The sequence below is a fragment of the Hemiscyllium ocellatum genome, chromosome 4 (assembly GCF_020745735.1).
Source record: "Hemiscyllium ocellatum isolate sHemOce1 chromosome 4, sHemOce1.pat.X.cur, whole genome shotgun sequence".
NCBI classification, from domain to species: Eukaryota; Metazoa; Chordata; class Chondrichthyes; order Orectolobiformes; family Hemiscylliidae; genus Hemiscyllium; species Hemiscyllium ocellatum.
Genome location: NC_083404.1, coordinates 10,874,195 through 10,901,145, shown reverse-complemented (window position 1 = coordinate 10,901,145; position 26,951 = coordinate 10,874,195). Strand labels below are relative to the sequence as shown.

Sequence of the window (26,951 nt, the reverse complement as noted above, 5' to 3'; positions counted from 1 at the left end):
AGCCTCTGACACTCCAGGGAAAACAGCCTCAGCCTATTCAGCCTCTCCCTAAAGCTCAAATCCTTGTAAATTTTTTATGAACCCTTTCAACTTTCACAACATCCTTCCAATAGGAAGGAGACCAGAATTGCATGCAATATTCTCAAAGTGACCTAACCAATGTCCTGTACAGCTGCAACATGACCTCCCAACTCCTATACTCAATGCACTGACCAATAATGGAAAGCATACCAAACACCTTCTTCACGATCCTACTTACCTGCGACTCTACTTTCAAGGAACAATGAGTCTGCAAACCAAGGTCTCTTTGTTCAGCAACACTCCCTAGCACATTACCATTAAGTGTATAGTTCCTGCTAAGATTTGCTTTCCCACAATGCAACACCTCACATTTATCTAAATTAAACTCCATCTGCCACTCCTCTGTCCATTGGCACATTTGATCAAGATCCTGTTGTAATCTGAAGTAACCTTCTTGCTGTCCACTACACCTCCAATTTTCATGTCATCTGCAAACTTACTAACTATAACTCCTTTGTTCACATCCAAATCGTTAATATAAATGACAAGAAGTAGTGGATCCAGCATTGATCCTTGTGGCACTCCACTGGCCACAGGTCTCCAGTTTGAAAAACAGCCCTCCACCATCACCATCCTCTGTCTTCTACCTTTGAACCAGTTCTGTATCCAATTGACTAGTTTTCCCTGTATTCCATGAGATCTAACCTTGCTCACCATTCTGTCATGAGGAATCTTGTCAAACCTGTAACATTTAACACCTTGACAGGATAAATGTGGAAAGGTTGTTCCGTCTTTTGGGAAAATCTGGTATTAGAGGTCACCTTAAAAGAAAAATTGTTTCCCATTTAAGACAGAGATGGGGAAAATTTATCAGTTTCTGAGGGTTTTGTCTTTGCAACTTTTCCATGTTGGAGGTAGAGCCTTTAAAAAATGTTTAAGGCTGAGCTGGATCAATTCTTGATGAAGAAGTGAGTGAAACGTTCTCTGGTGTAGGCATGAATATGGAGTAACCAGATTAAGCATGATCTTATTGAATAGCACAGCAGGATCAAAGTGATCCCATTCCTATTCCACTGTGTTATAGCCTCAGAAAAGGTCGCCCTCTGTTTGTGTCTCTACAGCTTCAATGCTTATTTCTAAAGGGAGTGAGAAAGAAATTTTTGCCTCTTCTCCAAGCCACCATATTGAGGTAAATATTGTGAACCCTGAAACACAACCACTGGGTCCTAATGACAGGTGTAAATAATCCCAAACCTGGAAAATGGACTGGACCCATTCCTGATGAAGGGTTTATGCCCAAAATTCGCCTGCTCCTTGGATACTGCCTGACCAGCTGTGCTTTACCAGCACCATACTCTTGACTCTCAGTACGACCCACTCAATTCTTACAAGTTAGAGACAAAAAACTGCAGATGCTGGAATCCAAAGTAGACAGGCAGGAGGCTGGAAGAACACAGAAAGACAGGCAGCCTCAGGAGGTAAAGAAGTTGACGCTTCAGGTGTAACTCTTCTTCAGGTCCCAAATCATCTACTTCTGCACCTCCTGAAGGCGTCTTTCAAGTAGTAGAATGTCCCAAGACCCTTCCAAGGACATTGTCAAAAAAAAAACTGCACAGTAATGGTGTGCTAGATTTTATAGTCCTCTCTTTGAAGGCAGAGATTTGTGAAATGCAGAGCATGGCTTGCCCACCAACTTCTTGTTTGCCCCCAACCCCTCCAATTTGTCAGTATCAGGCCCTTTAGTGCTTCATTCTGCCTTATCACTGTTTTACCCAACACATGGGGAGGCCCAGAGAAGCAGGTAGCAAGAATTGGGGAACTTCTTTATAGGAGGAGAATGTCCTCATTGGAGGCACTGACTATTAAGTCATAATACCTCTTTATACCAGCCTCCAAAACATTGACATAATGGGGACTGTTAGTGGTTAACAATGGGTTGTCTTTAATAGCAGACCATGTAATAACAAGGCCTGGTATGTGGGGTTGGGCTAACAACATGGAAGAACATACCTCAAGTGCTAGCATTGCTGAAGTTGATATTGAGTCCAGAACCCATTGTTAGCCACTAATGGTCCCCATTAGTAGCTATTCATTCTTCCAGGTTGATCATTAGCTACTCTTTTGTCTGTCCAACTGTTCTTCTCTCTCTCTGGGCTCTATCTCCACCTATCACTGACTCATTATCCCTCCCCCCACCCCTATCTTTGCATAAAACCAATATTTCCCTAGGTATCATTAATCCTGAAGAAGAGTCCTTGGATCTGAAACATTAACTCTGATTTCCCTCCCAGATGCTGTCAGACTTACTGAGCTTTTCCAGCATCTTCTGCTTTTGCTCAAGATTTTCAGCATTCGCAGCTCTTTTAGTTTCCAAAATATTGAACATGGCCACTCGCCTCCCTCAGGTCTTCCTTGGTCTTCCTGCCAGATTCATGTGTAGTCTGATTTCCCTTCAGGAACTGGCTATAGCAGCAGTAGCCACTATTTAACCCTGGCATTGTGGAACTTTAGACCTTCTGACCAATCTGATCAACTGGTAACTCTTACCCTGAGCCAGTTAAAGTTCCATTGAGCATTTTTTGTGAGTGGGCTCCCAACCAACCCATTTTATTTAGTGCTCAGCTCATTGTCTCAGCTGACCAATGCCTTGTCAAAGCATTAGGATCTGAAAAAAGCCTTCGAAGTGGAGAGTTATCATCCCAGGTTGAGGAAACTCCAGTTTAAGACTGAAATGACTAAAGGTACAACCCCCAATAAAATCTTTGGAAATTAAGAATGCATAGGAGGCCAGAATAAAGGCTATTCTATTCCAGAATTGGATCACAGAGGATTGTTGGATTGCAGGAAGTGATAGAGATGGGAAGGACTTTGGCCGCTGTTGGATTTCAAGGCAAGGTTATGAATTTTTAATTTTATGCATTAATGGACTTCAAAGAACAGCATGAATTGATTTTGTAATGGAAAGTGTGTTATTATCCTACTGCATTGGGATATGTTCTGTGTTTCTGTTACTTCAAAGCCATTATGGAGAAAATATGTTCTCGAATGTTTAAACAATCAAATTAAATTATTTTACATAAATCAGCTTCAAGGCAGTTTTAGGAATCATGCATCATGTACTTCTGCTATCTACAGAGATTTAAATATTTGCAAATAAATTAAATGCAAATTGATAATAAACCTACTTTCTGCTTTTGTGAAATTGACATAATTGACTCCATCTGAGATATACACATTCTGTCTCTGGCCTTTTTTCCTATCTTGCTCAGCATCAATCATGCTTAAGATTTCTACTCTATTATCCCAGCCAGTTACATCCCTGTTCCAGTATAGTACTCATATAATGCAGTGTTTTCATTGCTTTCATTTGTAAACTAATTACAATAATCTTTCTGACCGTTTTCATTCTCATGTTGTATAATAATTATATGCTGCTTACTTGAAACTATTACACCTATGTTTAGGAGATGTTTGCATTTATTTTAAGGACCTTTTGGACAGATGTATGACAGAATCATCAGAAGACAGGAAAAATGTGAACTTCTCAGTAAGTCTGCTCTGACCTGAATTGGTAGTTAGCTATTATTTAATATTGATGAAATGCAGCTAACACCATATTATTTGTTGCACAGATTGAATATGATTTCAGGTATTTACAATGTCCACTCACATTCAAAAAACGAGCAAAGAAGGAAGAAAATGTTCAATATGCACCGCTAACAGCATTAAATGTGAGTACGCAAAGACAATTTTGTATAACCTGTTAAGAATAATATGTAGTGAAAGAAAGTAAGGGTCACTGGATTTAAAATGTTAGCTCTGATTTCTCTCCACAGATGCTGTGAGACCTGCTGAGTTTCTCAAACAATTCTTGTTTTTATTTCAGATTTTCAGCTTCCGTAGTGTTTTGTTTTGTATCGCCCCACTAGAATTGTCAAGTTAGATTACAGAAAGCCAGATTCAGAGATTTGACAAAGGGACACTTTACAAATTGGAATCTTGGGGGGATGCTCCAATGGATTATGAGATGTTACTCATAAATCTGCTTGTAAACTGGCTGCTAATAGCACCTCATGCGGATCTTTCAAAATGGTAGAAAGTGATTGCTTCAGAAGATGTCAATTTCTGTGAGCAGAAAGCTACGTCAGTCATTGTTAATTGGTTGTGGTTCTAAAATTGTACAGATGTAGACAGGAGGACTCATATGTTGCAGTAGTAGTGTCCCTACCTCTGGGCCAGGAGACCTGGGTTCAAATATCACCTGCTTTTCAGATGTAGCTGGAAACAAATTGACAAGAAATACAAGATTATAATGGTGTATGGTGTGGTTTGTATGGAGTTGCTATGGAGGGGGAAGCAGGTGTTGCTGCTTCCCACTAATACGTGCAGTGGTTCAGTTAAGTTTGATTTGATGGAAAGCCTTTGTCCAGTGTTCAGGATCATAGCATCCCTAAAGTTTGTAAGCAGGCCATTTGATCCATTGAGTCCACACAATTGCCACCACTCCCACCCTATCCCTGAAACCTGCATATCCCATGGCTAATGCACCTAACTTACACATCCCCGGACAATATGGACAATTTAGCACAACGGATCCACCAAACCTGCACATCTTTGAATTGTGGGAGGAAACCAGAGCACCAGAAAGAACCTCACACAGACATGGGGAGAATGTGCAAACTCCACACAGTTGCCTGAAGATAGAATTGAACCTGGGTCAATTGAACGAGGCAGCAGTGCAAACCACTGAGCCACCATGCCTCCAAGATGAGGTTGGAAAGATGGAGTGGGACTGTTTTCAGGTGCTGTAACAACCTATGGTTGGAACTTGATTAAAGTTAAGATTTTCATGTACACCTAAGCATGAGATACATTTCCTGCCCAGTTAAAGTTGGCAGGTGGACAATGGTCCTCCTGCTTCAAATCAAAAGCGTTAAAGCCTCAGGAAAGGCCTCTGCTGCTGTACAAAGTGGGTAACTTGGTAGACATGTCACCATGCAAGGGGCCTGTCAATTACCTTGTGAAAATATCAATAAAAAAACCATTAAGAAGCCAGGTTGCCATTGTGTGGTGAGGGGCTCCTCTGCACATTGTTCATTTTGTTTGACGCTTTCCAACCAGTCAAACAGGCAGCCCCTGAGGCCAACCAGGAATGTTGCAATCCCAGCCTGGCGTGGATCCTCTACCTCAAGGCAGTTTGACCTTCCCTCCCCATCGCATTGGGAAATTGAAAGCCCACTGAAAGCAGCCTCTCAAATCCTGCACAATTACAGTCTAAGTGTGACTAATTGCCCACCTGCCTTCTGGGAATGAATGGATTTCCTGGGTCTCAAGTGCAGACAATGAATTCAAGAAGCCAACACACTTTCAGTCTCTGCCAGCCTTCCTTACCTGGCATCGACAGGGTCTCAAAATTCCACCCCTAATTTTGAAAGCATATTTCTCAATTTCGTTGTCTCAGCTGAACAATCCAGTCAGAACACTAGAGCAGAAATAGCTGACTAGTGCAGTCGATCCAAGAAAAACATAACAGATAGCATCATATCTGTAGGGACGATGCAAGATTTCCAATTTTTTTTAACGTTCTTTGACATTGAAAACTGACCCGGTGTACACTAACTAAATATCACTGTTGCATCTGCAATGGTGCAGAGTTCAAGCATAGCATTGTGGTTTTTCTTACAGGTCATCTATATATTTCTTGAACAGCAAATAATACATGAATCAGAGAACATTGTTATATCTCTTGATTTTATGCACAGTAATTATTTAAAGTCATTTTGGTAATTGATGTCTGTTAGCTTTTAAAATTGATTCTGTTGTAATGTTTCTGTTGTATCTTTTAGGCTATGATACGTTTCAATCGAGCTGACCTTCTGAACCATCCAGTTTGTACACAGTTTCTGAAAATGAAATGGTAAGCAGGGTGTTGAATTAAGAGCAGCTTGTCCTGGTATAATTCATTAGTACATAATCATATGTGTTTTTTAACTGAAACCTAAAACTCTTAATACATTCTGAACTTCTACTTAAGACAATCCCCATTCTATAAGTAATCATACATTATTATGGCATGTCTTTGATTACAAATATGTGATGTGGAGGCACTGGTGTTGGACTGGGGTGGATAAAGTTAAAATTCACACAACATAAGGTTATAGTCCAACAGGGTTATTTGGAAGCACTATCTTTCAGAGTACTGCTTCTTCATCAGGTAACTAGTGACCTGATAAAGGAGAAGTTCTCCAAAAGATAGCACTTCCAATGAACCTGTTGGACTATAACCTGGTGCAAAATGATTGCAAATTTCGGATGAGGTCTTGGCCTTGTTGGAGATGTGATTTTTCCTGCTGGCTGATATTAAATCAATGGTAAAAATGGTTCAAGGCTTGAGTCTAATTGGAGAGATGAGTCAGAAGTCACATGACACCAGGTTATAGTCCAATAGGTTTATCTGAAATCTCAAGCTTTTGGAGCACTGCTCCTTCAATAGGTGATGAAGGAGCAACGCTCCGAAAGCTTGTGATTTCAAATAAACCTGTTGGACTATAACCTAGTGTTGAGTGACTTCTGACTTTGTCCATCCGAGTCCAACGTTGGCACCTCCACATCATGGAAAGATGAGAGAAACTTCAAAACTGAAGTTTTGAAAGCAGCCAGTGATGGTAGATTTTGTCAGGGTGTTAAATGGTTGCACAGAGTAAACTCAAAATATCTCTTCAAAGTTTGTCAAGAGAGGAATGAAATTGATAAAAATAAATTGAATCTGGATATTGGAAAGGAACTCTTTACTCAACTAGCAATAATTTTTTGAATAAATTCACATGTATAAATATGCCATGCAAAAATATTGGAGGTACAACAGTTGAATTCTAATATAACAGAATTGGATACAGAAAGAACAAAGAGATACCAAAATGATCTCGACAATGAAATAACTTTGAAGTCTCATCATTGTTGTTATGCTTGAAAACCAGTTGCCAATTTTTATCAAGATTCCATGGAAAAAAATGAAACAAGTCCCTGGATAACCTGTTTTTAACGATGTTAGCTGAAGGGTAAATGTTATCCAGAACTCTGTAAAAGTCCTTCTTAAAATATATCAGGGGATTGTTTACATTTATCTGAAAGGGCAGAAAGAGCCTCAGTATAACCACATCCAAAAGACAAGACCTCTGACAGTACAGCACTTCCTCAGCACTGTGCTGAAGTATCAGCTTGGTACCTAAGTCTCTGGAAAACTTGAACCTGTATCTTTTGATTAAAAATAAAACTTACCACTGAGTCACAATTGACACTTTGTATGGGCCTTTTATTACAACATACTTGAAAGCGTACACAACCTCTTAAGTCTTGTATGGATTTATCTTTACTCACTGCAAACCTCTAGTTTTCAGACATCTTTCCCACATTCCCATTCTGACATAAATGGAATCTGTTGGAAAAGGGACTGGACCCAGATCTCACCTGCCATTTTTAAAGGTCTCTGAATTCTCCATTATTTTCACCGTTCTATTTCCTTGTGAAAGTCTGGTCCAAACAAAGAAGAAGGGTTTAGATTTTGAGAGAAAGAAAAAGTTCAGTTAGAAAAGAAACAAACTTGTTAATTTGATAATTTTATAATCTCTAAGAATAGTGCATCACTTGAAGGACCCAAAGGCCAGAGCTTAACTACTTCAAATTCTAGGCCAGAGAGATTGATTTCCATTGTATTCCCAAAAATAAAAAGTTATTACTCCAATAATTATTTAGTGTAGCTTTCTCTGATGATTTTGTTTGGCAAATAACCAGCCAGCCAGGAATGAATTAGTTTGTGCAGAGCCAATGATGAAGTGGATTCAACACAGTTTTGGAAATTTGCAAATCATGATATCTGTCAATCTTCTGAAGGTGTACAGCAATAACAACAGGTTTCATTAATGTGGTGGCTGGATCTTCCAAGAAGCCATGGTCTTTATTGATTGCCACTCTCACTGATCAATTTTCTGAATTGACACTGCTTCACCTTTCTCATTGCTTGAAGTTTCCTGAGCCTTGCTACAAAATGAACTACCAATATAACTTAATTTCTCATGCATGTACATAAATATTTTCTCTGGTAATCTCCTTCAAGTATATAAATATGGGAATGGAATTTCAATTTAGTGGTTAGTTTTGATATTTATAATGGACTAATGTATTTAACTTTGTTTCTTGGTAGGCAAGCGTATGGACTTAGAGCACACGTTATAAATATGACTCTCTTCTCAATGTTACTTATACCATTGACGTTCCTCATTATTGTTTCACGACCTCATGCCTTTGACAACGAACCAGCAATCGTTTCCAACTTTACTCAAGGATTGACAGTGCCCTGGATGAGATATAAGGTCTGTTTATGGCATAGCCATTCTTTATGAAAGATGAGGATTGTTAATTTAGTATTTAGTATTTGCCCAGGTACCAATAAACCAAGAATATGACTGAAGACGTGCATATTTTGTAATGTTTATTCTGTAGTGTGGTGACTCCCTCTTTTGATTCAGCAGGCCCTCCTATTATATATCTTTAACTTTGGCTGTTTCACATTGACTTTCTGAGTCTTGAGTATGTCAATTAGAATGATTTGTGATCACAGCTGGAGGCTACTGCTACAACCCTTCCTCCCATTCTGACACTTTTCAGATAAGTAGCTGTTGTAATAGATTATTATTGTGTGAGTAAATCTCAGGTTTACTACTAATAAGCATTTGTTTTGACACCAGTTTTCACCTTTGTGTAATATATAAATGTTTCTGATTGTATGACAACTATTTCCCAAGAACATACCTCAGAGTACTTTGACTTGTTCACGGTTATTAACTTATTGATAATTTCCTCCTTTCAGCATTTTGTGATAAATATCATTTGACCATGTCATCTCATTTTTGTTTCAGAAAGAAATTGTTCAATTTCTACCCTTTATTTAGAAGACAATGTTTAAAGTTGATACATGCAGGTGACTGCAGAGATCAGATTTAATCCCCACTCTGCCATCCCACCTATGAAATAAGGAAATTTAGTTGGGGTCTATTATGAGAAGCTGATTTAGAGAATCCCTGCAGTGCATTAAGTGGCCATTTGACCATCAAGTCTGCACCAGCCCTCTCAAGACCATCCCATCCCCTCCCCCATAGTCCCATGTTTACCATGGCTAATCTACCTAGTCTGCACATTCCTGGACACTAAAGATAATTTAGTATGGCCAGTCTCCTTCCTTCTCCCCAAACCCTTCCACATTACTTCTATTCATAATAATTATCCAATACCCTCTTGAATGCCTCAATTGAACCTGCCTTCACCACATTGTCAGGCAGCGCATCCCGCACTTTAACTTCTCACTGCGTAGAAATGTTCTGTTCTCATATTACTACAGCTTCATCTGCACATCACATTAAATCTACGCCACCTTGTTCATGTTCCTTTAATGAGCAAGAATAGCTTCTCCCTATCTACTCTATTGAGCCTACACGTGACTTTAAAAAGACATTCATCAAATATCTGTTTGGATTCTCTGCCATTCTCTCCTTCACTATCATAAATGCTTCTGTCTCTACATTTTTTATGGCACCAGTTTGGCTTGCTAATCTTTTGTTCTCTTTACATACCCATATAAGCCTTTACAGTTGATTTTTATGTTTCTCACTTGTTCATTTTCATATTCTACTTTCTCTTTCTTTATCAGTTTTTTGATCCTCTTTAGCTAAATTCAGTATAGGGGAGTTTGATTCCGATTTGGTAGTGGACATAAAGTTTCCCCTCTCCAATATGGAGGCAGTATAGAGAAGGTTCACTCGGCTGATATCAGCTATGGAGGGATTGTCTTATGAGGAAAACTTGAATAGGTTTGGCCTTTCCTCAGGGAAATTTAGAAGGCTGTGAGTGATCTTATTGAAACAGATAGATTTCTTAGAGGGCGTGACAGTCTAGATGCAGAAAGGATGTTTCCCCTTGTCAGAGGGACTAGGAACAGAGGGCATCATTTCTGAATAAAGGGTTGATAACTAAGACAAAGAGGAGGCAGAATATATTTTTTTCAGTGGGTCGTGAATCTATGGAATTCTTTATCACAGAGGGCTATTGGGCTGAGCTGGACAGATTTTTAATAAGAAAGGAGATGAAGAGTGATGGGGAAAAGGCAGGAAAGTGGAATTGAGGATTATTTATTCAGCTATGGAGAAATTGAATGACAGAGCAGACAGGGATGAATGACCAACTTCTGCTCCTACATCTTATTGTCTTATGGTTTTAATTGTCATGTTGCAGAATCAGTGATATTGTGGCCCTATGTGCTGCAGCCTTTACAGATGCAGGTCACTGACCCCTCTGCCTTCCCTGTGAGGATATGGAAACATTCTCACCCAAATACAACAAATTATAGCAAGAACTCCAAATACACTCCACAGTACTTCCAGAAACTTTGCAATTGTAGAAATCATTGCAAATCATCTGATTCTACCCACTTCCTGAAATGGCCATCATCTGTTTTCCCTATATTAGATTTAGAATAAAAAGATTCTCCAACCAAGTTTTTTTAAGGCAAAACTATTGATTGTTATGAAACACTCAGTGAAAATGTAAAGCTGGATAAGATACATGTATTGTAAAAGGAGAATATAAGTATTTGCTGCTTTAAATAGGTCAATATCCAAAGGTGCGCAGAAACACATGCACGCACATGAACATGCAAACGTGCTTTCATCTGCATGAATATATATTCACACACTCACCCACATATTCATCCAGACACTCATACGCATATTCACATGGACACTAACACACGTTCAAACAGACATACACACACACACACACACACACACACACACACACACAATCAAGTTGTATTGTAGATGTTCCACAAGATGACATTCAGGCTTCACACTGGATACACAGTAAAATGTTCCAGAAACAGCAGCTGGGCAGCCTTTCCTCAGCTGATGTTTCCCCAACTGACATCCAAATTATTATGGAAGCAAGACCTACTCTCTTTCATTCACAAACTCAGTCACACAGGTTTCAAAAGTGTCTTTTAAAAAAAAATCCATTCTGTCCTTTCATTGACCTGATGGAAAAAGATTCAGAAATCTAGAAACATAGAAGGTAGGAGCAGGAGTAGGCCATTCAGCCCCGTGAGCCTGCTTTGCTATTCAATATGATCATGGCTGATCATCAAGCTTAATACCCTAATCCCACCCTCATCCCATATTTCTTGATCACTTTAGCCAGATCAGCTATGTCTATGTTCTCAAAGACACAGTGTTTTCACCTCAACCATCTTCTGTGATATTGAATTCCACAGTCCCACCACTGTTGGTAAAGAAATTTCTCCACATCTCAGTCCTAAGAAGTTTATCCCTTATCCTTAAACTACAACCCCTGGTTCTAGGCTCCTCCACTATCAGGAACATCCTGCATCTAATCTGTCTATTACTATGAGAACTTTGCAGGTTTCTGTGAGATAACCCCTTCATTCTTCTAAACTCCATTGAACACAATCCGAACTGACTCAAATCTGTCCTCTTATGTCAGTCCTGCCAATCCAGGAATGGATTTGGGAAACCTTTGCTGCATTTCCTCTCTGGCAAGAATATTCTTCCTCAGAAAAGGAAAATATTAACCACCATGCGTTCCTAAAAGCCATGGCGCAGGGGGACCTCGACACTGTCCTATTCCCCCTAGTCCAGGAACTCCCCACATACGTTCCAGACACCACCCATGCCCTCCACCTCCTCCAAGACTTCTGTTGCCCCGGCCCCCAACGTCTCATCTTCACCATGGATATCCAATCCCTCTACACCTCCATCCACCATGACCAGGGCCTCCAAGCCCTCCGTTTTTTTCCTCTCCAGACGTCCCCAACAGTACCCTTCCACCGACACTCTTATTCGTTTGGCCGAACTGGTCCTCACCCTTAACAATTTCTCCTTTGAATTCTCCCACTTCCTCCAGACCAAAGGGGTAGCCATGGGCACACGTATGGGCCCCAGCTATGCCTGTCTCTTTGTTGGCTACGTAGAACAGTTGATCTTCCGTAATTACACCGGCACCACTCCCCACCTCTTCCTCCGCTACATTGATGACTGCATGCTCATGCTCCCGTGAGGAGGTTGAGCAATTCATCACCAACACATTCCACCCTGACCTTAAGTTTACCTGGACCATCTCTGACATCTCCATCCCCTTCCTGGACCTCTCCATCTCCATCAATGATGACTGACTTGACACTGACATTTTTTACAAACCCACCGACTCCCACAGCTACCTGGATTACATCTCTTCCCACCCTATCTCTGGCAAAAATGCCATCCCGTATTCCCAATTCCTCCACCTCCGCTGTATCTGCTCCCAGGAGAACCAGTTCCACCATAGAACACACCAGATGGCCTCCTTCTTTAGAGACCGCAATTTCCCTTCCCACGTAGTTAAAGATGCCCTCCAATGCATCTCGTCCACATCCCGCACCTCCGCCCTCAGACCCCACCCCTCCAACCGTAACAAGGACAGAACGCCCCTAGTGCTCACCTTCCACCCTACAAACCTTCGCATAAACCAAATCATCCACCGACATTTCCGCCACCTCCAAAAAGACCCCACCACCAGGGATATATTTCCCTCCCCACCCCTTTCCACCTTCCGCAAAGACTGTTCCCTCCGTGACTACCTGGTCAGGTCCACGCCCCCCTACAACCCACCCTCCCATCCTGGCACTTTCCCCTGCCACCGCAGGAACTGTAAAACCTGTGCCCACACCTTCTCCCTCACCTCTATCCAAGGTCCTAAAGGAGCCTTCCACATCCATCAATGTTTTACCTGCACATCCACTAATATCATTTATTGTATCTATTGCTCCCGATGCGGTCTCCTCTACACTGGGGAGACTGGGCACCTCCTAGCACAGTGCTTTAGGGAACATCTCCAAGACACCAGCACCAATCAACCACACCGCCCCGTGGCCCAACATTTCAACTCTCCCTCCCACTCTGCCGAGGACATGGAGGTCCTGGGCCTCCTTCACCGCCGCTCCCTCACCACCAGATGCCTGGAGGAAGAACGCCTCATCTTCCGCCTCGGAACACTTCAACCCATGGGCATCAATGTGGACTTCAATAGCTTCCTCATTTTCCCTTCCCCCACCTCATCCTAGTTTAAACTTCCAGCTCAGCACTGTCCCCATGACTTGTCCGGACTTGTCCGACCTGCCTGTCTCCTTTTCCCCCATCCACTCCACCCTCTCCTCCCTGACCTATCACCTCATCCCCTCCCCCACTCACCTATTGTACTCTATGCTACTCTCTCCCCACCCCCACCCTCCTCTAGCTTATCTCTCCACCCTTCAGGCTCACTGCCTTTATTCCTGATGAAGGGCTTTTGCCCGAAACATCGATTTCACTGCTCATTGGATGCTACCTGAACTGCTGTGCTCTTCCAGACCACTGATCCAGAATGTATTTAGAGAGAGACAGTTGAAAGCATTAAGTGGTCCAAGTTTGAAATTTGGATGAAGTCAGCCTGTCTAGCTGTTTCACACCGTGATCTGTTGGTTGTGAAGTTTATATCACACACATGACACTCCGTGTCAGAAGTGACTGTGTCTCAATCGGGGATGGGGGCATGTGTGTTGTTCCAAATGATGTGCACTCTATCTTTGAAAAAGTGAATTTGCATTTGCAGAATTATATTTGCAGATACATTCTATTTTGTTCAAAAAGCACACAATCTGTTGGCAATCAATCCATGTGATGTTTTCCTACTTTGGAAATAAAAGCTATCTGACTCCAGGTTGGGACACAAGCAGACTCTAACTTTACAGCTTTAAGCTGAGCTGAGATGTTGCCTTTTTATATACTGATAAAACCTTAAGTTATCTTGGACCTACGACTTAATCATAGAGTCATAGAGGTGTACAGCATGGGAACAGACCCTTCGGTCCAACCCGTCCACGCCAACCAGATATCCCAACCCAATCTAGTCCCACCTGCCAGCACCCAGCCCATATCCCTCCAAACCCTTTCTATTCATATGCCCATCCAAATGCCTCTTAAATGTTGCAATTGTACCAGCCTTCGTCACTTCCTCTGGCAGCTCATTCCATACACGTACCACCCTCTGCGTGAAAAAGTTACCCAATAGGTGACTTTTATATCTTTCCCCTCTCACCCCAAACCTATGCCCTCTAATTCTGGACTCCCCAACCCCAAGGAAAAGACTTTGCCTATTACCCTATCCATGTCCCTCATAATTTTATAAACCTCTATAAGGTCACCCCTCAGCCTCCTACACTCCAGGGAAAACAGCCCCATGCTGTTCAGCCTCTCCCTATAGCTCAAATCCTCCAACCCTGGCAACATCCTTGTAAACCTTTTCTGAACCCTTTCAAGTTTCATGACATCTTTCCGATAGGAAGGAGACCAGAATTGCATGCAATATTCCAACAGTGGCTGAACCAATGTCCAGTAGAGCTGCAACATGACCTCCCAACTCCTGTACTCAATACTTTGGAACTTTAGACTTGAAAGAAATTCTGGGATTTACATATTAATCAAATGAAACCCACATCCCCGTTCTAAGTGATTAAAGACTTAACAGCCATCAAGGTTTGTCTAATACTTGGCATCAGTTGTATGACACTTTGATCTTTTACTTATAAATTCTGTGCCCCACTAGTTTTGCAATGAAGGAGCAGCACTCTGAAAGCTTGTATTTTCAAACAAAAAGTATAACCTAGTGTTGTGTGATTCTTAACTTTGAAGAAGTTGGGTAATATCCAGAGATATTGAATGTTTAGTCTAAACTTCTGAACACTTCTTCCCACCAATAAAATGCAATTGCAATTTCTCATATCAGCCAGTTCACCCAATAGGAAACTCCAGCCCAAATTCCTCCACTCCTTTTCAACATGTGATAGTTCCTTAACCCAAATGTGATGGACTTCCTAACCCTTTATTCTGAAGTATTTCAGACATAATTCCTGGAATACTGACATGATATTGAATAGTTGACTCATTTCAACTTGTTTCTTCCATAGGAGTCACTGTTGTATAAACTGTGCACAAGAACTGTATTTGTGATGAGCATTCTTGGTTTATGTAAAGAAATTTACCAATTGTTACAACAGGTAAGATGCATATACAATAATGCTAGAGTCCTGTTCTCTCCTCAGTACTGGCCTTCAATTTTTAACAGTAAACTGACCCTGCCATTGAATGCCTTCTCGGGCGTCATAACTTGCTGGTGAAAATGGAAGTACTTCTTTTTCAACTGTGCTTATTCAAGGAAAATAGCATGTTTCCTATGTTTTAGCTTCATATCACCATGTGACTGAATCCTAATGGCAGAAATAAACAAACGAGTAAAAAATGAGGTCTGCAGATGCTGGAGATCACAGCTGAAAATGTGTTGCTGGTTAAAGCACAGCAGGTTAGGCAGCATCTCAGGAATAGGGAATTCGACGTTTCGAGCATAAGCCCTTTATCAGGAATTCCTGATGAAGGGCTTATGCTCGAAACGTCGAATTCCCTATTCCTGAGATGCTGCCTAACCTGCTGTGCTTTAACCAGCAACACATTTTCAGAAATAAACAAACCTCAAGGTTGTTTTAATCTTGAAGATTTGAGGAAAACAGTAAGAAATTAATGAATTGCTTTCTTTACCTTGTTTCATTTTTAAAATGTAACATGGGATTTATTTTGTGTGCTGATTCTGGGAGATCATTGCTTGGCTTGATAAGAAAGCCTATGATTAAGGATGAAATCGAAGCAATACTCAGAATGTTACATTTCAAAAAAAGATCTAGAACGTGCCCACTGGGATATGCCATGCTAATGGTGCCCATGGAATTGACCAGTGTCAAAAAAAGAAACATGTGCTTCACTAATATCCTTCAGATATGGAGATCTGTGCCAGGACTGACCTATATCTAACTCCAGACCCATAGCAATGCAGTTTACTTTTAATTCCCCTGGTGAAATGGCCCAGCTATTAAGTTTGATCAAATACTACAGAATCTAAAAGAAGGAAATAAACTAAATGTAAAACCTAGAATTCACTAAGGTGCTGGAAATGGCAAATCACCCCTGCTGGCCCTGCAGAGTCCTTACCGACATCTGGGGCTAGAGCTGTCTCACAGACTAGTCAAGCAGCGTCCTGACATAGTCATATTCACAGAATCATACCTTACCAATAATATCCCAGGATCCACTATCACCATCCCTGGGTAAACCTTGACCCACCGGAAGGACAAAGTTGCTAGAGATGGAGCAAAGTATGGAGGGAGTTGCCCTAGGAATCCTCAACGTTGAACCCAGTGGCATCAGGTCAAGCATTGACAAGAAAATCATCTGTTGATACCAGCTACTGCACATGCTTCACTGATGAATCCTTACACCCTTATACTGAACACCATTTAGAATCCATACATTGTGGAAGCAGGCCACTCAGCCCATTGAGTCCACACTGACCCTCTGAACAATCCCTCATCAAGAGCCCACCCCAGCCCCCCTACTCCATCATTAACCATGGGTAACTCACATACACATCCCTGGATACTATGGGGAATTTAGCATGGCCAATCCATCTCGCCCACATATCTTTGGGCTGTGAGAGAAAACCCACACAGACTCAGGGAAAATGTGTAGGCTCCTCACAGACAGTAACCCAAGAGTGGAATCAAACTTGGATCCATGACACTGTAAGGCAGCAGTGCTAACCAGTGAGCCAACATGCTGCCCACTTAGTGGGAGTAAGGAGTGTGAGGTACTCACTCCACGAATAGCACATACTGTAGCTACAAGATACACTGCAGCAACATGCCAAACTTACCTACCAGCACCTTCCAGACCTGTCCGTTCCGGTGCCTGGAGTAATAAAAAAAATTGGGTGAAAAGTAACACTTCCATCTGCAAGTTTCACTGCAAATCACACCATCCTGTCCAGGAACTATTACAATCCTTCCATGAAAATCTTCCACACTCATGGCAATGTGAACATTATTGCCACAAATACTACAACCAATCAAGAAATGGCCAACATCTCAAGGGCAAATAGATAAGCAGAATAAATGTTAGCCTTGCCAGTGATACCAACATCCCATTTATGAAAATTAGATGAGGAAGTAAAGTAAAGTAGATTATTCCTTCCAGATGGTTTCTACTCAGGCCCAATGTGGCAGACTTACCTTCAGGGTTTGCCTGCTTCATCAGGGTTGGATTACCAAGCCAATCTTATTGTAACCGACTCTTCCTCTTCTCCTCCCCCCCTCCCCCCACCTCAGGATTGTATTAATTATTCTACATTTTATATTTTTTGACTTTTCACATATACAAGTGGGCCAAAAAAATGCTTGAAATCTTTTTGTCCACTGACAGTATCTCAGTGAGATTTTGTGAAATTCAGTAACACAACGCAAATGTAGTAGGGGAGTATGGTATAAGGATGACCCTGAAAATTTTTAAAGATGGACTTTCACTCACTCTTTGTGAGAAATTATCCAAAACAGATCAATAAAACTTGAAATAAGCCAAAGAATGGAAACAGCACCCACCTTTGGAGGGTAGGTGCGGACTCAATGGGCTGAATGGCCTGCTTCCATAATGTAGAGGTTCTATGTTCTATGACTCTAAGGAAAATATCAATTCTTCTGGGAAAGGTGCACTGACACAAGGTGAGTGTCTGGTATTTGGTGAGAACATTTCTGGGCAGTGTTGGGTTAGATGTAACACCTTAAGGTGAGGTCCTTTGATATTTCCAGTGATTAGTTAAGGAGGGACACCCCTTGGACAACAAACTGTACAGAACAATACAATAGAAGGCAGCAACACCTCAATTTGATCAATTAGTGAAATAATACAATTATGTTCTAATTGTTTCTCTGATTGCATTAATTGCTACGACGCTAACTTTCTTTTCTTTGTCTGAATCAACAGCGACTGCATTACTTTCTTGATTCAACCAATCTCCTGGACTGGAGCATGTATGCGGCATCCATTATTTTTGTAATTCCCTGGATTTTTGATGTCAAAACTTCACTACAATGGGATTGTGGTTCTATTAGTGCATTTGCAACGTGGGTGAACTTCCTGTTATACTTGCAAAGGTGTAGTTATTTTACATTCTTAATAATGTTTTAATTTTATAATATTTTATTACCAGTTATTAGCAGATGTAACAGAAGAAACTATTACCTACCTTTAAAGAAGCACAAACTGTGTTCAGAAATCCTTGATCTCTTGTTAGACTTGAGAACTGCTGGATGTTTAGCTATTCAGTGCTGGTTTTGAGAATGTGCATCCTTGCTAAGATGTACTGGGGCTACAAGGACCAACTGGCTACATTGCTGTCATTTATTGGCCAATTTGAGGTGGAAGTTTTATCCCTTAGGGACATGGAGACCTGCTTCAGAGCAATCCCAGTTAATTCAAGGCTGGTAGCTCTCTCCTGGCACTGGTAGCACCAGCAGAGGCAGTGGTCACTGTCAATACTGCACTTAGCCATTGAAGAGAGAAGCTACAATCAATCAGCATGCTCTCAGCCTTCAGTGAGGAAGTGTTGGTTGGGGAACATGGGGTAGATGTAACAATCCATGTTGAGGTCCTTTAATGGTGCAAGGGATCAGTTAAGGTTTGGGCACCACTGGAGCCCCAAACTGGCTGCTTCACATGGGCCTCCTCTGCCATTGGTTTATTCCTGAAATTCAGTTGAGATGTTTAAATGGGCAATATTGACCTATTTAGACAATTCAATTGATCCACCACTGGTCAGACCTCCTGATGCCCACCCACTATTGGTAGATTTGTGATTGGGGAAAGCATGGGCAGATAGTAGGGCATTGACTGGATTTAACAAGCCCTCCCATCACCTTCAAACCACCAGGGGAGGAGCATTGTTTACAATCCAGCAAGAAAGCCTCATATCGCCTATTCCCAAAATATTTGCGTGTGGTAATTCACATATGTGCTAAATGCACATTATAACAGTGGAGCTGCATTCCAGCAAAGGAAGGAAGCAAGCAGGAACATGAGAATATATTGCAGTCTTCTCTTGCAAGTACATAAGAACTAAAGAAATTGGTCAAGACTGGCCCATATACTCCTCAGGCCTGATTTGTCATTTAATAAGTTCCATGGCTGATCTTCAATATCACCTACACTTATCCGAACCTATTTCATATCCTTTGATGTTTTAGATTCTCAGTCGTACTGGCTCCTCATCCAAAGGCCATTCCCCCTCTCCAACAACCTCTCAGTATTTACCCTGTAAACCATCTTTGGAGTTAAACTCCAACCTGTGTAGGCCCTTTCTACTGAAACTATACTCATTGGATAAACCTGTCATTCCCAGAAACAATCCAGTAAGGCACAACTGTACTCCATAATTCAGTACAAATGTTTTCTAATCCAAGTCTTGTTTAATTGCAGAAAGATTTATTTATTCTTGTACTTCATCTGTTTTGCAAAGTCCAACACTTGGTACCAACGACATTGGATAAGGATGAGATTTTGAAGGGAGAATGTAGAAAGTTAAGCATGAATTTAAAAAGGAGATCCTTGAGGGTAGTAATATCTGGATTATTCCCAGTGCTACGAGCTAGTGAGGGCAGGATTGAGGGATAGAGCAGATGAATGCGTGGCTGAAGAGCTGGTGTATGGGAGAAGGATTCACATTTTTGGATCATTGGAATCTCTTCTGGTGTAGAAGTGACCTGTAGAAGGAGGATGGTTTGCACCTGAATTGGAAGGGGACTAATATACTGGCAGGGAAATTTGCTAGTGTGCTCAGGAGGATTTAACCTAGTAAGGTGGGGTTTGGGGGGGGGGTAGGTGGGGGTGTGCAGGGGGGAACCCAGGGAAATAGTGAGGAAAGAGATCAATCTGAGACTGGTACAGTTCAGAAAAGAAGCGAATTAAACAGTCAGGGCATGCAGGGACAAAGCAGAGAACAAGGTCGGACTGATAAATTGAACTGCATTTATTTCAATGCAAGAGGCCTAACAGGGAAGGCAGATGAACTCAGGGCATGGTTAGGAATATGGGACTGGGATATCATAGCAATTACTGAAAAGTGGCTCAGGGATGGATAAGATTGGCAGCTTAATGTTCCAGGATACAAATGCTGTAGAAAGGATAGAAAGGGAGGCAAGAGAGGAGGGGGAGTGGCTTTTTTGATAAAGGGATAGCATTACACCTGTACTGAGGGAGGATATTCCCGGAAAGACATCCAGGGAAGTTATTTGGTTGGAACTGAGAAATAAGAAAGGGATGGTCACCTTATTAGGATTGTATTATAGACCCCCTAATAGCGAGAAATTGAGATACAAATTTGGAGGGAGAGTTAATCTGACAGATAATAGGGTGGTTATGGGAGGGGATTTTAACTTTCCATAGTGTTAAGGATTTAGATGGAGAAAAATTTATTAAGTGTGTACAAGAAAATTTTCTGATTCAGTATGTGGATGTACCTACGAGAGAAGGTGCAAAACCTGACCTACTCTGGGAAATAAGGCAGGGCAGGTGACTGAGGTGTCAGTGAGGGAGCACTTTGGGGCCAGCGACCATAATTCTATTAGTTTTAAAATTGTGATGGAAAAGGATCGACCATATTTAAAAGTTGAAGTTCTAAATTGGAGGAAGGCTAATTTTGACAGTATTAGGCAAGAACTTTCAAAAGCTGATAGGGTGCAGATGTTTGCAGGTAAAGGGACAGCTGGAAAATGGGAAGCTTTTAGAAATGAGTTAATGAGAGTCCGGATCCTGTTAAGGTAAAAAGAAAGGCTGGTAGGTGTTGGGAATGCTGGATGACTCGAGAGATTGAGGTCTTGGTTCAGAAAGAGAAGGAAGCATATGTCAGGTATAGACAGCAGAGATTGAGTGAACCCTTAGAGTATAAAGGCAGTAGGAGCATACTTAAGAGGTAAATCAGGAGGGCAAAAAGGAGACATGAGATAATTTTGGCAAGTAGAGTTTAGGAGAATCCAAAGCGATTTTATAAATACATTAAGGACAAAAGGGTAATTAGGGGGAGAATAGAACCCCTTAAAGATGAGCAAGGCAACCTATGTGTGGAGCCGCAGGAGATGGAGAAGATACTAAACAAGTACTTTGCATCATTATTTAATGTGAAGAAGGACATGGAAGATATAGAATGTGGGGAAATAGATGTTGACATCTTGAAAAATGTCCATATTACAGAGGAGGAAGTGCTGTATGCCTTGAAATGCATAAAGGTGGATAAATCCCCAGGACCTGGTCAGGTATAACCTAGAACTCTGTTGGAAGCTGGGAAATAATTATTGGGCCCCTTGTTGAGATATTTGTATCATCGATAGTCACAGGTGAGGTTCCAGAAGACTGGAGGTTGGCTAATGTGGTACCATTATTTAAGAAATGTAGTCAGGACAAACCAGGGAATGAAAGACTGTAAGCCTGACATTGGTGGTGGGCAAGTTGTTGGACAAATCCTGAGGGACAGGATTTACAAGTACTTGGAAAGGCAAGGACTGATTAGGGATAGTCAACATGGCTTTGTGTGTGGGAAATTATGTCTCATGAACTTGATCGAGTTTTTTGAAAAAGTAACAGAGGATTGATGAGGGCAGAGAGGTGGACATGATCTATATGGACTTCAGTAAGGCGTTTGACAGGGTTCCCCATGAGAGAATGTTTAGCAAGGTTAGATCTTATGGAATACTGGGAGAACTTGCCATTTGAATACAGAACTGGCTTGAAAGTAGAAGATAGAGGGTTGTGGTGAAGGGTTGTTTTTCAGACTGGAGACCTGTGACCAGTGGAGTGCCACAAGGATCAGTGCTGGGTCCTCTACTTCTCATCATTTATATAAATGAATTGCATGTGAACATAGGAGGTAGAGTTAGTAAGTTTACAGATGACACCAAAATTGGAAGTGTAGTGGACAGTGAAGAAGGTTACCTCAGATTATGAAGGGATCTCAATCAAACGGACCAATGTGCTGAGGAGTGGCAGATAGAATTTAATTTAGATAAACGTGAGGTGCTGCATTTTAGGAAAGCAAATCTTAGCAGGACTTATACATGTAATGGTAAGGTCCTCGGGAATGTTGCTGAATAAGAGACTTTGGATTGCAGGTTCATAGCTCCTTGAAAGTATAGTCGCAGGTAGATAGGATAGTGAAGAAAGCCTTTGGTATGCTTTCCTTTATTGGTCAGAGTATTGAATATAGGAGTTGGGAGGTCATGTTGCAGCTGTACAGAACGTTGGTTATGCCACTTTCAGAATATTGCATGCAATTATGGTCTTCTTTCTGTTGGAAGTATGTTGTGAAACTTGAAAGGGTTTAGAAAAGATTTACAAGGATGTTGCCAGGGTTGGAGGATTTGAGCTATAGGGAGAGGCTGGTTAGGCTGGGGATGTTTTCCCTGGAGCGGCGATTTATCATATCCATGCCCCTGATAGAAGTTTATAAAATCATGGATAGGATAAATAGGCAAAGCCTTTTCTCTGAGGTGGGGGAGTCCAGAACTAGAGGCATGGATTTAGGGTGAGAGGGGAAAGATATAAAATGGAACTAATGGGCAATTTTTTCATGCAGAGGGTGGTGCCTAGATGGAATGAGCTGCCTGAGGAAGTGGTGCGGGCTGGTACAATTGCAGCATTGAAAAGGCATCTGGATGAGTATATGAATAGGAAGGGATTAGAGGGATATGGGCCAAGTGCTGGCAAATGGGACTAGACTAGGATAGGATATCTGGTCGGCATGGATGTGTTGGACCAAAGGGTCTATTTCAGTGCTGTATCTCTCTATGACTCTATGACTGATATTAGCTGACTGTCATGTAATTCCTGTTTTCTCATACCCTTCTTTCTTGAAGAGCAGAGTTATGTTCGCCAACTTCTAATTTGTTTGGACTGTTCCGGAATCTGGGAACGTTTTGAAAATCATATAGTGCAATCATATAGTCTCTTCATCTAGCTTTCTTCAGAACTCTAAAATGTAGATAATCAGAAAATTGAACCCTTTGGATGTATCAGTTTTTTAGGCCAACAATTTCATTAGTACAATTATTTACTGGTGTTAATTCATTTTGTCGAGGGTTTTGCCTTGTGTTCATCAAGATGTTCACATGAATACCAGCAATTCCCAATGAAGGGAATAATTTATACTGTCTGAGCAGAGAACGATAATTTGTTGATAATTGGACTCTGACTGGTAGAGGTGCTGCCATGGAGAATACATCCAGTAGATAACTAGTTAACTGCCCAGCTTTATTTAAAGCCTGATTGTTGATGGCTGAATCAGACAATGGCTGTCACTTACCTTGTTACGATGAGCAAGTGCAATGTATGTTAATGTTCTGTCTGTCTGCAGCTTCCAGTGCACATAAATGTGCCACACTGTGACCAAACAGACAATCATAAATTGGTTCTCAGCATAATATTGGGCACACTCAGGTTTGTTTGGCAAATGTTGTCCAATCATGTTTGGAGAGCTTTCGGTCTTGGAGAGGGTCAGGCTCTGAATGGCATAGCCCACTGGAGGAAGGGGAGGAACATGACCTGGAAGAGGACAGGGGGTAAATTACAAAAAAATAGTTCTAGCTGCATTGGTTGTGGAGAGAGGTGTTTCTGCTGGTGCAGGATCCAAGGACCCCCATTAGGTATAGGGGTATGGGGGAGGAGGTGTGCAGTGGCATAGATGCATGTTACTGGTAATCTAACCTAAAGCCCTGAGGTCACATGATTTAAACTCATCTATAGCAGGTCATGGGATTTAAAATGTAATGATAAAATCTGGAATATAAAACTAGCTTCAGTAACAGGGCCATAAAACTTATCATCCGATGTTGTGAAATCCTACCTGGTTCACCAATGGATTTGGTATAAGTTTTGTAGGAATTGGAATTGAGATGGCCAGGTCAGTCACATTGATGATGAGTTCTCTGCTTGGAATTGTTTACCTGGGCCAATCATGGAGCCCTGGCTGACAGATATAAACAGGAGATTCAGAGAGTCTCCTCACTCTCAGCACTGTCCCTGAGCTAATTGGTCAGAGCCCATGGACTGTGCATGTGTAAATAAAGGGTGACTTAATGGAATGCCAGTCTCCATGGAGTTATTATATTTTTATTGTTGTATTTGTGTCTATCCTTCAGGTTTGACATTTGTGGAATCTACGTGGTAATGTTTGGGGAGATTTTGAACACCTTGTTTCATATTATGGCTCTATTTCTCTTCCTTATATTGGCGTTTGGATTTACCTTCTACATTCTATTATATGAGCAGGTGGGTGTGGCCACTGTTAGTCATTCGTAATCAAGTATAAAATAAATATAGGCAGTAATTATATTATCTTGAGCAGCAATAGGCAGGATCTGACCTACAGATAAACAAATGTAGTTGTCCCAACAGGTACTTTGACATAAAGTAAGCTTCCTCTGCCCTCCCAATATTTGGTACATTTTGAGGGATTATTTAGAACATTCTATGAGTCGTGACCTGGTATTTTAGATATGATTTTAATCTTTCATAATTCATTCCAAGAACGATTTGAATATTTTTGATGATGTAAAGCAATGCATGAATCTTGCAAAGAAAATGTAACACAAGGTCTTTTCTCTGTACATGTTACAAATAATTACGGTTGTGATATTTAATATTAACTTACATACAATGAGAAGCAGAGGACACTATACAGTTTTACAACAGGGAAGAGAGAGCATATCTCCTATTTCAAATCTCCTTGCGTGGAGTCCTCTCAGTTATCTTTACACCTGCATTCATAGTGGGTGGCACGCTGGCTCAGTGGTTAGCAGTGCTGCCTCACAGCACCAGGGACCTGGATTTGTTTCCACGCTTGGGCAACTATCTGTGGGTTTCATCTGGGTGCTCTGGTTTCCTCTCACAGTGGATTGGCTGTGCTAACTTGCCTGTAGTATCCAGGAATGTGTAGGTTGGATGGGTTAGCCATGGGAGCTGCAAGGTTATAGGGGTAGTGTAGATCTGGGTGGGATGCTCTTCAGTTCAGTTACAGGGGAAATTAGAAAACCCGAATTAAAGGAGGAGGTAACAGGACAGAACTCAGGAGAGGTAATTAAAGTTTCCAGCGTAGACACAACTAGGACAGAATATATGGAAAGGGTTAGCAATCAAACACTGGACAAATGAAAGACAATGACAAGAGGGAAGGTTAATACAGGACTGAAGGTGTTACGTCTGAAAGCACGCAGTATCAGGAATAAGGTAAATGAACTTGAGGCGCAGATGGAAATTGACGTGGGCATCACAGAGGCGTGGCTGCAAGAGGATCAGGATTGGGAGCTGAATTTTCAAGGATACACGTCCTATCGAAAAGATAGACAGGTGGGCAGGGGTGGGGAGAGGGTCTCCAAACTGTAGTCAGGAGCTGGGACGTGAGATCCATTGGGACATAGAAAGGCAAAGTTACAGTGATCATGGGGGATTTCAATATACATGGGCACTGGGAAAATCAGGTTGTGGAATGTCGATGAGATGGCTTTTTGGAGCAGCTTGTGGTGGAGCCCATGAGGAATCAGGCAATACTGGATTGAGTGTTGTGAAATGAGGCAGACTTGATAAGGGAATTTAAGGTGAAGAAACTCTCAGAGGCAGTGATCATAATATGATTGAATTTTCTCTGCAATTTGAGAGGGAGGAGATAGAATCAGAGGTAACAGTATTACAGCTCAGTAAAGGTAACTACAGAGGCATGAGGGAGGATCTGGGTAGAATTGACTGAGAGAGGAGCCTAGCAGGAAAAACAGTGGAACAGCAATGGCAGGAGTTTCTGGGAGTAGTTGAGGAGATACAGCAGAGATTCATCCCGTGGAAAAAGAAGCATGGTGCAGGGAGGGTTAGGCAACCATGGCTGACTAGGGAAGTCAGATTTAGCATAAAAGCAAAAAAGAAAGCATATAATGTGGTGAAGGGCAGTGGGAAACCAGAGGATTGGGAAATTTACAAAGACCAACAGTGGGCAACAAAAAAAGAAATAAGGAGGGAGAAGATTAAATATGAGGGAAAGCTAGCCTGTAATATAAAGGAAGACTGTAAAGTTTCTTTCGATATATAAGGGGCAAAAGAGAGGCAGAAGTGGACACTGGACCACAGGAAAATTATGCTGAAGAGATAATAGTGGGGAAAAAGGAATTGGCTGTGGAACTGAATAATTACTTGGTGTCAGTCTTCACAATGGAAGATGCAAGCAAAATCCCAAAAAATTCAAGAGAATGAGGGGGCAGAGCTGAGTATGGTGGCCATCACCAAGGAGATGGTGATAGAAAAGCTGGATGATCTGAAGGTAGGTAAGTCACTTGTACCAGATGGACTATACCCCAGATTTCTAGGGGAGGTAACTGAAGAGATAGTAGAGGCGTTAGTGATGATCCTTCAGAAATTGCTAGAGTCAGGGAGAGTCCCAGAGGACTGTAAAATCGCTAACGTGATACCCCTGTTTTAAAAGATGGAAAATTACAGACTGATTAGCCTAACTTCAGTCATGGGTAAGATCCTGGAATCCAGTGATAAGGATGAGATTTCTGAATACGTGGAAGTCCATGGTAAAAAAGGGCAAGGTCAGCATGGTTCCATCAAGGGGAGATCATGCCTGACAACTCTGCTAGAATTCTCTGAGGAAGTAATGAGCAGGTTAGACCAAGGAGACCACTGGATGTTATCTACCTGGACTTCAAGAAGGCCTTTGACAAGTTAACACACAGGAGGCTACTAAGTAAGGTAAGGCCCTATGGTGTTAGAGGCAAGGTGCTAGCATGGAGAGAAACTTAGTTCTCTGGCAGAAAGCAGAGAGTGGGGATAAAAGGGTCCTCCTCAGCTGGTGACAAGTGGTGTTCCGCAAGGCTCAGTGTTGGGACCACAACTTTTCACTTTTCACATTAATGATCTAGATGTAGGAACTGAGGGCATTCT

At 41.6% G+C, this 26,951-nt stretch overlaps 1 protein-coding gene across 1 annotated transcript in view; it reads left to right on the top strand.

Annotated features, from left to right (window-relative positions):
• The window catches only part of LOC132815164 (transient receptor potential cation channel subfamily A member 1-like), a 130,803-nt gene that overhangs the window by 93,324 nt on the left and 10,528 nt on the right, over nucleotides 1-26,951 (top strand). The window contains exons 16-22 of the mRNA XM_060823977.1: nucleotides 3,509-3,568; nucleotides 3,654-3,752; nucleotides 5,868-5,938; nucleotides 8,222-8,390; nucleotides 15,065-15,154; nucleotides 17,961-18,130; nucleotides 24,161-24,290. Coding sequence (XP_060679960.1) covers nucleotides 3,509-3,568; nucleotides 3,654-3,752; nucleotides 5,868-5,938; nucleotides 8,222-8,390; nucleotides 15,065-15,154; nucleotides 17,961-18,130; nucleotides 24,161-24,290 — 789 coding nt within the window. The remainder of the gene's footprint in view (nucleotides 1-3,508; nucleotides 3,569-3,653; nucleotides 3,753-5,867; nucleotides 5,939-8,221; nucleotides 8,391-15,064; nucleotides 15,155-17,960; nucleotides 18,131-24,160; nucleotides 24,291-26,951) is intronic.